General features: G+C 65.4%; 8 protein-coding genes across 8 annotated transcripts; 5 read left to right on the top strand and 3 right to left on the bottom strand.

The window, feature by feature from the left end:
- Positions 1-314: 314 nt before the first annotated feature.
- Positions 315-797, top strand: MICPUN_63013 (predicted protein; the record flags this gene model as incomplete). The annotated part of the gene is made up of 1 exon (XM_002509276.1): positions 315-797. One exon carries the CDS (start codon positions 315-317, stop codon positions 795-797), a length of 483 nt encoding a protein of 160 aa, XP_002509322.1.
- A 336-nt stretch (positions 798-1133) lies between these two features.
- Positions 1134-1958, top strand: MICPUN_76254 (predicted protein; the record flags this gene model as incomplete). The annotated part of the gene is made up of 2 exons (XM_002509275.1): positions 1134-1172; positions 1203-1958. Coding segments are annotated over 2 exons (795 nt in total), but the record flags the coding sequence as incomplete, so codon positions are not given.
- A 92-nt stretch (positions 1959-2050) lies between these two features.
- Positions 2051-3445, bottom strand: MICPUN_98146 (predicted protein; the record flags this gene model as incomplete). Its single annotated transcript, XM_002509034.1, has 1 exon — positions 2051-3445. One exon carries the CDS (start codon positions 3443-3445, stop codon positions 2051-2053), a length of 1395 nt encoding a protein of 464 aa, XP_002509080.1.
- A 303-nt stretch (positions 3446-3748) lies between these two features.
- MICPUN_63016 (predicted protein) lies at positions 3749-4087 on the top strand (the record flags this gene model as incomplete). The annotated part of the gene is made up of 1 exon (XM_002509274.1): positions 3749-4087. The coding sequence occupies one exon, from the start codon at positions 3749-3751 to the stop codon at positions 4085-4087; it is 339 nt and encodes a 112-aa protein (XP_002509320.1).
- Positions 4088-4147: 60 nt separating this feature from the next.
- On the bottom strand, positions 4148-4792 carry MICPUN_109261 (predicted protein). Its single transcript, XM_002509033.1, has one exon. The coding sequence runs from the start codon at positions 4756-4758 to the stop codon at positions 4267-4269; it is 492 nt and encodes a 163-aa protein (XP_002509079.1). The 5' UTR covers positions 4759-4792; the 3' UTR covers positions 4148-4266.
- A 1338-nt stretch (positions 4793-6130) lies between these two features.
- Positions 6131-8485, top strand: MICPUN_63018 (predicted protein; the record flags this gene model as incomplete). The annotated part of the gene is made up of 1 exon (XM_002509273.1): positions 6131-8485. One exon carries the CDS (start codon positions 6131-6133, stop codon positions 8483-8485), a length of 2355 nt encoding a protein of 784 aa, XP_002509319.1.
- A 115-nt stretch (positions 8486-8600) lies between these two features.
- MICPUN_109262 (predicted protein) lies at positions 8601-10145 on the bottom strand. Its single transcript, XM_002509032.1, has one exon. The coding sequence runs from the start codon at positions 10132-10134 to the stop codon at positions 8647-8649; it is 1488 nt and encodes a 495-aa protein (XP_002509078.1). The 5' UTR covers positions 10135-10145; the 3' UTR covers positions 8601-8646.
- A 1486-nt stretch (positions 10146-11631) lies between these two features.
- On the top strand, positions 11632-12879 carry MICPUN_63020 (mitochondrial protein translocase family; the record flags this gene model as incomplete). The annotated part of the gene is made up of 1 exon (XM_002509272.1): positions 11632-12879. One exon carries the CDS (start codon positions 11632-11634, stop codon positions 12877-12879), a length of 1248 nt encoding a protein of 415 aa, XP_002509318.1.
- Positions 12880-12943: the final 64 nt, after the last annotated feature.

Here is a 12943-nt window from a genome sequence, read left to right as displayed (position 1 = left end):
GCTTTGGGGTGAGCGCCCACTCCCGTCCCGTCGCCCGAACCCCCCCGCGTCGCCCGGCCGACCCAACGGGCCTCTCCACCCGCTTCTTTTTCGGGCACGACGAAAGATGCCGCCACCCCCGGACGAGCGCCGGGTCCCCGCCGTTCCGGCGCCCGCCCGCGCCCGCGCGAACCATCGAACTGACCGTGATCCCGCCCGCCCCAAATCCGCGACGAAACAGCGTGTCGGAGACGGCCACGTGGGACGAGTTCTGCGCCCTCATATGCGCCCGCCTGCAGCTGTCGCGCGTCCGTGCCGTGTTCCACGCGTCCACCATGTCGCCGTTGACGTCCATGGACGAGCTCCAAGACATCGAGGATCTCGTGGTGGAGGGCGACGAGATCGCGGGCGCGAGGGTCGGCGCCGCGCCCGGCGGCGCGTCCGCGGGAATCGGCGGGAGGACCGGCGGGTCCGCGCCCGGCCCGGCGCTGACGATGGACGAGGACGGGGAGGACAAGTACCGCAAGAAGGCGCCGCTTCACGTGCAACTCATGCAACAGATCGCGCCGGGGCTGACCGCGAAGATCGGCACGCGCGCGGACACCCTGGACGCGATGGAGAGCGGACGCAAGGCGGGCGGCCACGGGAGGCACGAGGAAGGGCGGACGCCGACGAAGGGCGCGGGGCGGAGGAGGGGGGCCATCGGCGGCGGCCATCGGAGAACGGACCCTCGGACGGTCATCGTCGGGCTGTCGCTGCTGTCGTGCATCGCGACGATGATACTGCTGTACTCGCGTCTGGCGCGCACGCTCCCTTAGTTAGCAAAGCCCGCGGCGAACTCGCGCGCGTCGGTAACACTTCCACCGTAGCAAGACTCAACCCACACACCAGACAGAAGTGAACAAACGGGACGCCCTTTCCCAGCCACAGGGCGTCGCGCGACGGGACGGCGCGTGGAGGGCGTCGGCGAGTGCGTCATGCGCGCGTCGCTCGCGTCGCTATCGGCGCGCGTGAGGGCCGCGTCGATCCATCGAGCGCGAAGAGTCGGCGTTCGGGTCTGTTCCACCGCGCGTCGCCCGACGTCGCGCGCCACCGCCGCCGACGATGAACCGCCCGCGTCGTCGTCCCCAGCCGCGGATCGCGTGAGCTCCGGCGAGGGCGCGCGATCTTGGGAACGCTTCTACCGCACGCACGTGGGCAAGGGCGCCGATCCGAGCGCGAAGCCCATCCGCGCGTTCAAGGACAGGCATTACCTCCGTCGCGAGTTCGCCGAGCTCATGCCCCAATCGATAAGGGACGACCCGAAGGCGCACACGCCTCCGTTGGACCCGAGCGCGCTCCCGCCTCCCGACGTCGACTCGCCGGATCATAAGGTGGTGCTCGAGTTGGGGTGCGGCGTGGGCAACAGCGCGTTCCCGATGATGCGCGCCAACCCGGACATGTTCGTTCACGCGTGCGACTGCTCCGAGACCGCCATCGCCAACCTCAGGGCTTCGCCCGAGTTTGATCCCAGGCGATGCGACGCGTTCGTCGCTGATCTGGCGGCCGGTGACTCGCCGCTCGCGGAAAAGATAGGCGATGGCACGTGCGACGCGGTCACGGGGGTGTTCTTCTTCTCGGCGCTGGATTCCCGCACGTTCGCGGCGGTCGCGGCTGAGTGTCGGCGAGTACTGAAACCAGGCGGCTCCGTCCTGTTCCGCGACTACGGCCTCGACGACGTTAAGAACGCCGGGGGTACGAAGGGCGCGACGCGCGGCGAAATTCGCGGCGCGGAGTTCGAGCCCGGGAGGCAGATAGAGGACGCGACGTACGTCAGACCCGACGGGACGCTCGCGGTGTTCCTGGACGAGGCCCGCGTCGAGGGGGTGTTCGGAAAGGTTGGATTGGAGGGCGAGTGCCGGCGGGTGACTCACGAGGTGGTGAACCGGAAGCTCGACGTGCGTATCACGCGGTCGTTCGTGCAGGGGAGGTTCACGAAAAAAACGGCTTAATCTTAGTTTCGATGCGACGGATGCAATCTTAGAATGTGTAGCATTTCAACCCGGTAGGCGGATGGACGTCGGGCGACTGTTCAGTTGACACCGACGGCTTTCTGTCCGGGCGTCACCGGCACCTTCTCCGGGCTCACGACCCCCTCGCCCTCGCCGTCGCCCTTGGCGTAACCCAGCGCCTTGCGCGACTCCTGGAAGTACTGATTCGGGTGTTGAACGCCCGCGTCGATGGTCTTACCCTCGTGCGTCGCCTCGAACGTCATCCCGCACGCAAGCTGGTAGTGCTGCCCCTTGGCCTTCTCCACGATTTCGTTCACCTTGGCGGCCTTGATTGACATCCCGCTGAGTGCCGCCCGGAGGCCCTCCTCGCCAAAGGTCTTGAACGGGCAGCCGTGGTGTTCGCCGTTGCCCGGATTGGCGGCTATGCACTTCATGCAAGTGTGCGGGGTGTAATCGACACGTTTGCCCTCCTTACCGTAGGCGTGCCTCACGGCGTATGCGTACTCCTTCTCGAACTTCTCCGCGGGGATCTTCTTGCAAAACTCAGTCTTCCAGAACAGCATCGCCTCCTCCAGCGCCAGGCCGATGCCCTTGAGGTACAGCTGCAACTGCCGTCTGCCCTCGTGCCGAAGGTGGTGGTCCTCTTTCATCTTCCTGAAGAGGTGCTTTGCGCAGAGCGGGAACGATTCGGCGGCGGCCTTGTTGAGGTCCTTGAGCGTGATCACCTCGCCGACCTCGCCGTCGGCGCCCTGCTTGCCGTAGTCGCGACCGATGTACCGCTTGGACAGGGACATGATCACCGGCGCGAGTCGGTCCTTCTCCTCGCCGGCGACGTGCTGCGCCCATCGCCTGGACGTCATCGCCAGAGCCTTGGACAGCCGCGATCGGAACACGCCGACGACGAGGGACGTGAGATCCTTCTGGGGCACGTACGCGGACCCCCCGGCGAGGAAGACGCGACGGGACCTGACGAGGTCGAAGACCTCCTCGAAGGGCACCTTGTAGAAGCCGTTGGCGCCCTTGGCCATGATCTCGTCGACTTCTTTGTTGGCGAAGGTCTTGATGGTGTCCCTGATGCCCTGTTGGATCGTTGTTGTCCACTCGTCATTGTCGACGGGCTGGTATCCCATGTCGTGGGTCTTGAGAAAGGCCGCCTTCTGGTTGGGCGCCATGCCGTCGAACTTGTGCTTGAACAGGGTGCACTCGTTCTGGAGGAACCAGCGGCGGAGCTCGTCGGTGCGGCAGTACGCCATGCGGAGCGCGAAGTGGCTCACCTCGTCCTTCCTGATGTCGTAGTCGCGCCCTGTTTGCAGGCCGAACTCACGCATCTTCGAGTCGATGAGCGTCTTCATCTCCGGTCCTTTCTTGCCCGTGCTCAGGCCGTCGTCGATGGCCTTGAGAAGCTTGATCCGATCCAGCGCGTACAGCTCGAACTCCTCGAGCTCGACGTCGTCAGCGGGCGCGTTGGCATACATAGAGATCGAGGTGGAGAGGCCGGTGTTGGCGAAGACGGAGTCATTCTCCTTCGCCAGCTTGGCCTCCCGCGCCCTCGCCTGATCCTTCTTACCTAAACCGACAGCGAACATGTTACCGTCGGGCACCTGGTGTCACGCGCGAAGGCGTGCGCTCGCCGAAGTGTCGCGCGCGATCTTGGCACCTTTCAAAACAAGTTCAAAAAAACGAAAACTCGGTCTGTCGGTCGGCTGCAAAATTTGCCCGCCCAGTTTTTGGCATTCTATCCAGGGCTCTACCCGTGCGCCCCCGCAGTTCAGGCCGCGATGTCGTCGTTTGCTCTCTCGTCACGGGTATTTCGCCCCTCCCTGAAGCGGTCGCGCGTTTGCACAACCTCCGGCGGGTCAACCGCGGCGCGGGCGGAGGCCAAGGAGGTCAAAGTATGCACAAACAAGGAATGCAAACGAGGGGGGTCGAAAAAGACTCTGGCGTTGTTCGAAGCGCTCGGCCTTGAGGGCGTGGAAATCGTGGAGATCCGCTGTTTGGGCGAGTGCGGGATGGGACCGAACGTGCAAATCAACGGGGACGACGGGCCGATAATCAACGGCGTCAAGACGGAAGATGACGTAAAGAAGGTGGTGGACAGGCTGATGATGGAGAGTTGAGAGGTGGACTGGGAGGACGGAAACGCAGCCCACCTCGACCCAGCAGCCACCATTCAAAGTAGCGTGAATTGAATGCCCATTACATCCGTCCACGGCGTCGCCAATTGGCGCGCATCTTCGCGTGCGCACGACAAAGTCTATTTCGTGTCGCGTCGTGTCTTCCTCGTCGTCGTCACAGTTCACGCGTCCACGTCAGCCGCAGCGCCACCCTTCGACTTTGGGTTGTGCTTCGCCCGGAGCCTCGCCGCCAACGCCACGTGCGCCGCGTAGCAAGCCTCGCACTGACCGTCCACGCGCTTCACCTTGAGGGGTTTCTTGGGCGCGATCTCGTTGAGCAACGCGTGGAGCGCCATGGGATCGGACGCCGTCTCCAGGGTCGCCTGGAGGTTGGGCTTGGCCCACGGGCAGTTGGTGCTTCGCGCGTGAAACGCCGCGACGTCCTTGGGGTGCTCAACCTCCAGCGGCGTCGTCCGTCTGTTGCCCGCGTTCCTCGACCCGTCCTCGAGGAAAAGCTCGGTGAAGTCGTGCCCGTCGTCGCACTTGATCCCCGGGCACCCGATGAACGACGTGGACCACGGCAGCGCCTGCGCGCAAACCGGCTGCAGCCTCCGCATCGTCCCGTTGACGTTCATCGCGATGCTCCCAGGGTGAGACGCGCCCGTCGGATCCATCGCCGCGCCGCCCGCGCCGCCCGGCACCGGCCCGCTGCCCCCAACGCCGCCCCCAACGCCGGGTCCGCCGACCGCCAGCATGGGCAGCTTCCCGTCGGGTCCGTCCAGGAGGACAACCTCGGGCGGACGCGCCGCGCGATGCGCCACCTCGTCGTCGTCCGCCATGTCGCCCGGGATCATCCCCCCACCCACGGCTGCCCCGACTCCGCCCGTGCCGGGTTGGCCGACGTTCCGACCGCGCTTGAGCGGACGCAGGCGGTCGATTTCCAACGCGGCGGTGGAGGCTCGGCGCTTCAGCCTCGCGTGCGACGCCTTCAGCGCGGCGAGCTCCTTGACGACTTTGGCGTGCGCTCGCTGCTCCTGCGTCAGCGCTCGCTGGGCCCTCGCGAGCTCCGCCGTCTTGTTCTTGAGCTCGTCCTTCACCCCCCGCACCGCCGCCTGCACCTCGCCCTTCGCCTGCGCCTTCCAGCTCTTCTCAGCCTCTCGCTGCTGGTGCCGAAGCTTGTGCGCGGCGAGCGCCTCTCGCTTGCGCGTGGTGAACCTGCATCCCTCCACGTCGCATCTCAGCGAGTCCCCGGAGTTGTGCAGCGCCTTGAGGTGGTAGGCCAGGGCGTTCCTGGCGCGGAAGCGCTTGTCGCATCCCGGGAAGGTGCACGCGAAGGGCCTCTCGTCCGTGTGCGTGCGCTCGTGCGCGACGAGGAGCTTGCGCTCGTAGAACTTCTTCTCGCACCCGTCGTGCGTGCACGCGAAACGCGGTTCCTCGCCGCTGTGGTACTTGCGAACGTGCTTGGCGAGGTCCTGCTGCCACGCAAACTCCTTTCCGCAGCCCGGGTGCGTGCACATCACCTTGGGCTTCGCATCCTTCCTCTGCGGGGGCGCCTGGGTCATCAGCGCCATCTGCTGCCGCCCGTCGCCTGGGCCCGGCATCATCTGGTGGGACACTCCCATCTGCGCCATCTGCGGCATGCCCTGGATGTATCCTCCGGGGAACATGATGTTCCCCAGAGGTTGGCCGGTATACTGAGGGTTGCGAAATCCGTCCATGACCAAGCAAACCCCCCTTCCAGTGTGTCCGTGCTGTGTGCTGCGGGTTGGAGACGAATGCGTATCTTCGCCTGTGGGGCGCATCGAGTCAACAGTAGCCAACGACTCTTTTGGTTTTTCCTGACCACGAAGCATTGGTATTTTCAACCATTCGCCTTTGCATTTTTATATTTATCTCTAGACTTGCATACGAGGAAATGCTCGGTTAGATTAGCCAATTTTCGCGCCGAGAGGATAATAATGACAGCGCGAAAAAGTGCAATCCTTGGCGAATGACGACGGTTCGTGCAGAGCTTCACGCGCCCGCGCCGCATCAACGTCCCGAGAGATGTCGAGTCGCGCCGGTGCGTCGCTACTGAGCGCGCCACCACGGGCGCTCGCCTCGCGGCGCGACCCGCCGTCGAGGCGTCCGATCCGCGGCGCCCTCGTGGCGCGCAGAACTAACAAAAACCTACACGCGGCGAGGATGGGGGCGCCGTTCCCGTTCCACGTGAGCGCCAGCGCCGCGAGCAAGTCGCCGGGCATGCCGCGCCCCCCCAAGGTCGTGGACCGCCCTCCGCCCCCCCGCGCGCAGAAAGGCGGCGGCGCGGCGCAGACGGCGCACGCGCACCCGCTTCCCCCGCAGGCGCTCGGCAACCTGGGCGCCGTGGGCGAGGGCGAGGGCAGCGCGCATCAAATCGCCGCGCTCACCATCTGGCTGCGTCAGCACGGCGTCGACTTCACCGACAGGGCGCAGTTCGTGCGCGTGCGGGGAATGGGCATCGGCGGGATAAGCACCCGAGCGTTCGACGAGGGCGACGTGATATTCTCCCTGCCCCTCGCCGCGCCGAAGCGCGAGCTGAACCGGTTCGGGGACCGCGTCGAGGCCACGGACGCGGAGGGCGCGAAACAGGGTGCAGGAGGCGGGGATTCCATCCCGGGTGGAGTCGAGCCGACGTCGCTGTCGCCCCTCGTCCTGACGACGTCGGCGGTCACCGCGCACAGCGGTCCGCTCGGCAGACTCGGCCGCGCGCTGTCCGCGGCGGGGCTCACGTCCGTGCGACCCGACGGCCGACGCGTGCCCTCGACGCTCCTGGGCGGAGTCATCGAATCGACGCACGATTTTCCCCTCGACGCGTCAAAGACGACTCTGCTGGCGCTCGGGATCATGCACCAGTGCTGCCTCGCCGCGGGATCCGCCCCGCACGACGCGCACTGGAAGGCGTACGTCGACTTGCTCCCTCGGGAGGTGGACTCGCTCATCGAGTGGTCCGAGAACGAGCTGGACGCGCTTCAGGGGAGCCGGCTTGCGGATCGCGCTCGCGAGCGGATCGCGCTGGCGGATTCCGTGTACGACGAGGTGTTCCCGCGGCTGAACGACGCGGACCCGACGCTTTGGATGTCCGGTAAGCTCGGGAGCGCAGTCGCGGGCGGGACCGGGATCGACGTCACCGCCGCGGCGCGTAAGAAGGGCGAACGCGCGCGAGATAAGTACACGAGTAAAGAGGCGTTTCGCTGGGCGTGGGCCACGGTGCTGGCGAGGGCCTTCTCGCTTCCCGACGTCGGCGAGGATGGCGAGATGGGGCTGTGCCCGGGGTTGGACCTGTTCAACCACGGTTCCGAGGCGGAGAAGTGCGAGGTTCGCGGCGTGCTCGGGGCGTCGCTCGAGCTCGACGAGGACGATCCGCAGGTTGGACCGAGGATCGTGCTGAGAGCCGGCGTCGGCGGCGCCGAGAGCGGCGAGCAGCTCTTCCACGACTACGCCGACAGGGCCTCGGGCGGTTCGTTGCTCGAGTTTGGGTTCACCCACAGAGTCCGCAGCTGCACCAAGCCCATCGACGGTAAGAACAACATCGTCGAGAGGCACCACGATGACGAGGGGGTCTTCGACGGCCTCGACGAGAATTGGGCCCTGGGCGCACAGCTGACGAATGACGCCGGCGACGAGGACGAGGAGGACTTCGAGGAGTGCTCCCTGACGGAGGAATCGGACCACCTTCGGAGGGCGTTGCACGCGCTGGACGTGAGCCTCAAGCCCCTGATGGCCACCTGCGACCAGGACACCGTCGCCGCGAGGCTCGAGGCGCTCGCGGACGCCGGCTTGTGCGGCGGGCTCACCTGGGAGGTGTCCAACGTGGATCCGAAATACCCCGCCGGCGAGAGGCGACTGAAGGGGATCGAGTGCGTCCCGGACGCCATGATCCGTGCCGCGAGGGTACTTTCGCTGACCAACGAGGAGCTCGAGCGCGTGCGCGATGCCAACGCCGAAAGCGATGACGACAAGTGGACGGCTCGCGAAGCCTTGAGTCTGGAGCACGAGCGAAGGTCGTTTGACGCTCTCGCCACGATCTTCCGCGGCAAACTCGTCCGATACGCGGCGCCGCGCGGCGAGTGCCGGCCCACCACCGTCGTCAAGGACGCCGCCATCGCCGACTGCATCCGGCTGCTGGCCAACGGCGACGGGGGGTACGTGCTCGCGGCGCCGGAGATGGCGTGGGCCAGAACGCGAGCGGAGGTGGCCGGGTGCGTCGCCGCGAACGTCCGCGACGAGGACGGCGGTAAGACGGCGCAGGACCAGGACGAGGAGGTCGCGAGGGCGGCGAGGTGGCGGAGGCGGACGCTCATGGCGGTCGAGGTGAGACGGGGGGAGAAGCTGCTCCTGGGTGAGATCGCCGGCGAGTTCGAGAGGCTCGCGAGTTTGTGAACGGGGCGCGTCGCTCATTTTTCTTTTCAATTCTTTTCAAGCTCGCGCGCAAGGAGGCGACAGCGACAAAGTCGCGGCGCTCGCGCGGGCGCGTACCCTTAGCGAGGAAGCATTTGCTGTTGTACTTGTATACATTTATTCAAGCCACCCACCACACGGGCTCAAGCGTCTACGGGCCTGGCGCGAAGGCTATCCCTCAGGAATCGATCCACCACCGCCTCATCAGCCAACGCGGACCCACCGGTCTTATCGGGCATCTTGTCGAGAACCACCTCGTTCCTCGCGGAAGATGACCTTCGCCTATGCGCCGCTCTTGGCACGTTCTTTGTCTCGCCCCTGCCCAGCACGAACGGAATCTTTCCCCGAAGTTCCATGCGAATAACCGCGGGAGGTTGCAGCCAGGGCTCGCCATCCACCTGCACCGGGAGCGCCTCCCGAAGCACAATCTCGATCACAGAGCCTTGCGCCAACCTCCTAGAATGTCCAAACCCGAGGCGTATTGCCGCCAGGTGGGTCACGCCAAAGGTGGCGACCACTTCCACGAGCCCGTCGCCGACGTTGGGCTCCGAGTATTCCTGGAGGAGATCGGCACTGGTGCTCGGCTCGTTTGACCCGAAGAAGTCGATGCCGGTGGCGGAGGAGTGAATGTTGAAGAACTGCACCGTCTTCGCCCCCTCCGGGATCGGGATATCCTCGCCGTCCACGCGCAGGGACATCACGCCGGGTCTCAGGTACTTGCGCGAAGAGAACGCCTCGGTGATTCCCAGCAATCCGTGCCCGGCGACAACCTTGCCGACGCTATCGGCGCAACAGGGCGTCCGCTCCCGAAGCTGATGGAACTGCATGGCAATCGACGCGTCGAACCCAACCGAGAAGAAGCACACCGACGTCTTAGTCACCGTCGCCACCTCCGACTCGTCCTCGTCCTCGGCGTCGGAGTTGTAAGGGGATATCTCGTCCTCAAAGCCAAAGCCGGCTGCGTCAAAATCCATCGACCCGCCGCCGCTGACGGATCGAGTGTGTCGCCGGGTGTTGAGGCGCCCAAATCCAACCCCGTTGATCGCGGGGCCGTGCTGGGATCCGACGGATATCACCGACGAGCTACGCCTGTGGTGCGTCGGGACCAGTTGCTGCTTGGAGAAAGATTCTCTTCCGCTCGCCGTCGTCGTCGCCGTCGCCGTCGTCGCCGCGACGTCGCGACCCACGACTCGCTTTGGGCTGGCGCTCGGGCTCCTGCTCTTCGTCTTGTTCGCTCGCACCGCCCCGGGCGGGGTCATCGGAGGCGGCGCGAAGAGAAGCTCGGGGTGGTGCGGAAGGTCGTCGCTCTCCATCGCCAGTCCCCGCGCGAGGTCGAAATCGTACCTCACCGAGGTCCTTGGCGAGCTCCTCGGCGTGGTCGTCCTCGTCGTCGTCGCGACGGCGTCCCTGGCGAGGGAATCGTCGGGAAGCGAATCCCAAACCTTCGGCGCGCCGCGTTTGCCCTCCAGGCCCGCGTGCAGAGGCGAGATGCACCGGTCGTTCCTCGGCGGAAGCACGGTGCCGTCCGTGGACCCTCGCGACAGGTACGCGTTTTCCTCGGAGGAGTCGCCCGTGCTGCCGCCCGAGCCGCCGGCGGAGTCGAGAGGCTCGAGCACCGCGTTTAGGATCATCGCGCTCCCGAACCCGACGCCGCGACGCCCCTGCAGGCCGTTAAAACGCGCCCCCCCCGGGTCGCTCGACCTGTGCCAGCCCAGCTTCGACCGCGAGAATTCCGACGCCACGCGCTCGACGTCCTCGATCGGCACGCCGAGCTCGTCCAACCGAAGCGGCACCGCGCGCCACAGCCAAGAATCTACGCCTACGACCTTTCCGCACGCGACGTCCCTCGCGAACGATCGCAAGCCGCCTCGCGCCTCCCATCCGGAGCAATGAAACCCCGACCCCCATCCGGTGACCCGGGCGAGCTCGTTTCCGGTGCCCAGGGATAAGACCGCGATGGGCGGCACGTTGCGAGTGCCCACCATGGCGCACGCGTCGACGATGAGCTCGGCGACCCACGACACGGTTCCGTCGCCGCCAGCCGCCACGAATCTCAGGTCCCCTAGCCGCCTGTGTTGGGACACCAGGTCGGTGAGTTTGGACATGAGCGCGTCGCGTCGGCGGATGTACTCGTCCAGGTAGATGATGGCGCATCCAGCCTGCGAGGTTGGTTGGCGGCGGGTGGGAAAAAGGTATATTCCGTCAGCGGCGAGGTTAACTTACGCGGTGGCGGGATATTTTGGCACGATGGATAGGCCGGGCGACGACGACGCTCGGGACGCGCAGTGGACGGGACGATGCGACGAGCGCTTACCTCGATCAGTTTGCGCGAGAGTTGCAAGCCCTGTGGTTGGATTTTAAGATGAGCCGCAGTGCGGTCAGGATCAGGCTGCCTCGGGGCGGCCGGAAAAGCGAGATCCGACGTGGAAAGAGGTGGGGAAGCGAAAGGGCGTTTTCACGCCTTTTCACGCGGACGGGACGGACGGTCCTCACCAGGCGGCTGCCGCTGCGTTTGTTTATGATGACCACGATGGTGACGTCCGGCCACGGCGGACCATCGTCGTCGGGCTCGCGCTCGTCGTTTCCCTTGGGCTTTGGCAGGCCGAGCAGCGCGCGCACGAGCCTGCTCATGGCGGCCGCGCGGAACCCGAACTTCGTCGAGGGAAAAAGAACAGGAAGCTCGACGGGTGCGAACCGCGCCCTGACGACTCAGCGCAAACGAGTCGCGACCACTCCGCCGCCACTCGATGTTCTTAAGGTACTCGAGAGAGAGCGCGCTCCTCCCGGGTGCGCCAACTCACGCGGCGTCGCCCTCGCGCGGCTAAATGGCGAGTTCCGAAAGGGTTGCCGTCCCTCGTCGCGGGAAAGCGGAAAGATTCGCGTCGTTCCTTCGGGTTCTTCTTTTTTTTGAGAATTTTTTCCCTAAAAGGGTTAAACACAAATACAAATGTGACAACGCTGCGTTTCTTGTTGAAGACGCCTGCTATTTTGATTTCTTTATTTTTTCACGATCTACACGTGAAATCACCCAGACCACCTCGCGAGATCTCGATCACGAGTGTGGCGCTGGTGCTCAAGAAAAGAATTGAGGATGATCGGTGCCGTCATCAGAGCAACCAGGCAGCATCATGTCAGCGCTCCGCCATCTCGCGCGTCGGTGCGCGTCCTCGTTGAACGCCGCGCGGGGTCTCGCCACGAAAACCTCGCGCAAGGGCTCCGGGAAGACCGCCGCCAAGGCTGCCGCGTCAGCCTCCCCGTCGTCCGATGACGACTCTGGAAGCCCAGATCATCGGGAGGCCGCCGCCGGCACAGTTGAGGACGGAACGATCGGCGCCGAGGCCGACAAGGCCGCGCGGGCCGCGAAGGAGGCCGCTGAGAGCTTCACCCGGTGGGCGAAGGGCGCCGGCGCCAAGCTCGGCGACGGCGCGGCGAAGGCGGCGGGCGGCGCCAAGTCCTTCTCCGAGACGGCCGACAAGCGCAGCGGCGGCCTCATGACCACCATCGTCAACGCGTTCAAGGAGGAGTACAGGCTGGCGATGATGGACCCGGGCGACGCCGCGATGGAGCGACGCAAGTCCGCGCCCGGGTACGTGGCTCCCGGACCCGTGGACCCGTACGAGGGGACCACGGCGGTGGCAATCGCGCAGAAGAAGAAGTCGCGGTTCCAAGCCGCGTGGGAGACGGTGAGCGAGAAGACCGGCCTGGGCGCGCACGTCACGTCCGTGTTCAGCAAGCTGGAAGGTTTGAAGCAAACCCCGGCGTACAAGAAGGGCGAGGAGATGCTGGAGGACGCGCGAGAGCGATGGGAGACGAGCGACAACCCGATGGTGCACAGGATCCAGGACATCACCGAGGGCGCGTTCTTCGCCGAGACGGAGCAGGCGGAGGCGTACCGGGTGCTCCAACAGCGCGTGCCGGACTTTAACATGAACGGCTTCATCGCGGAGGTTCGAAGGGACGTGCCGAAGGTGCTCGGCGCGTACCTGAAGGGCGACGTGGAGGCGCTCGAGAGGTGCGCCGTGAGCAAGGAGATGCTGGAGAGGATGGGAGGTCAGATGAAGCTTTGGCAGCACGAGGGCCAGTTCGTGGATCCGCGGATACTGCACCTGTCCGAGATGGAGCTCGTGGAGGTGCGGACGCTGGATAACGCGCCGATGATCGTCCTGCAGTTCAGCTGCCAACAGATCAACTGCGTGCGAAATAAGGATGGGGAAATCGTCGAGGGCGCCGAGGATGACATCCAGTCGGTGCACTACCTGTGGGCCATGCAGCTCGAGGACGTGGAGTACACGCACTCGGACGGGCGCAAGTACACAGCGCCCACGTGGCAGCTGAGAGAAATGGTGCTCCGCGGAATGATGGCCGTCGCCGCGTAGTCGAGTTGTGGTTCTTTGGTTCTTTGTTACCTTCGTACGATTGTCTTTTGACATGTCATTGCTA

The sequence above is a fragment of the Micromonas commoda genome, chromosome 12, assembly GCF_000090985.2.
Source record: "Micromonas commoda chromosome 12, complete sequence".
Taxonomy (NCBI): domain Eukaryota; kingdom Viridiplantae; phylum Chlorophyta; class Mamiellophyceae; order Mamiellales; family Mamiellaceae; genus Micromonas; species Micromonas commoda.
The sequence above is the reverse complement of the archived record's forward strand: the minus strand, read 5'-3'. Positions and strand labels throughout refer to the sequence as shown.

What these genes read in the sequence shown, in the direction of transcription:
- MICPUN_109262 (XM_002509032.1), bottom strand. Translation starts at nt 10,134, where the DNA reads ATGATCCTAAACGCGGTGCTCGAGCCTCTCGACTCCGCCGGCGGCTCG.
- MICPUN_109261 (XM_002509033.1), bottom strand. Translation starts at nt 4,758, where the DNA reads ATGGATCCGACGGGCGCGTCTCACCCTGGGAGCATCGCGATGAACGTC.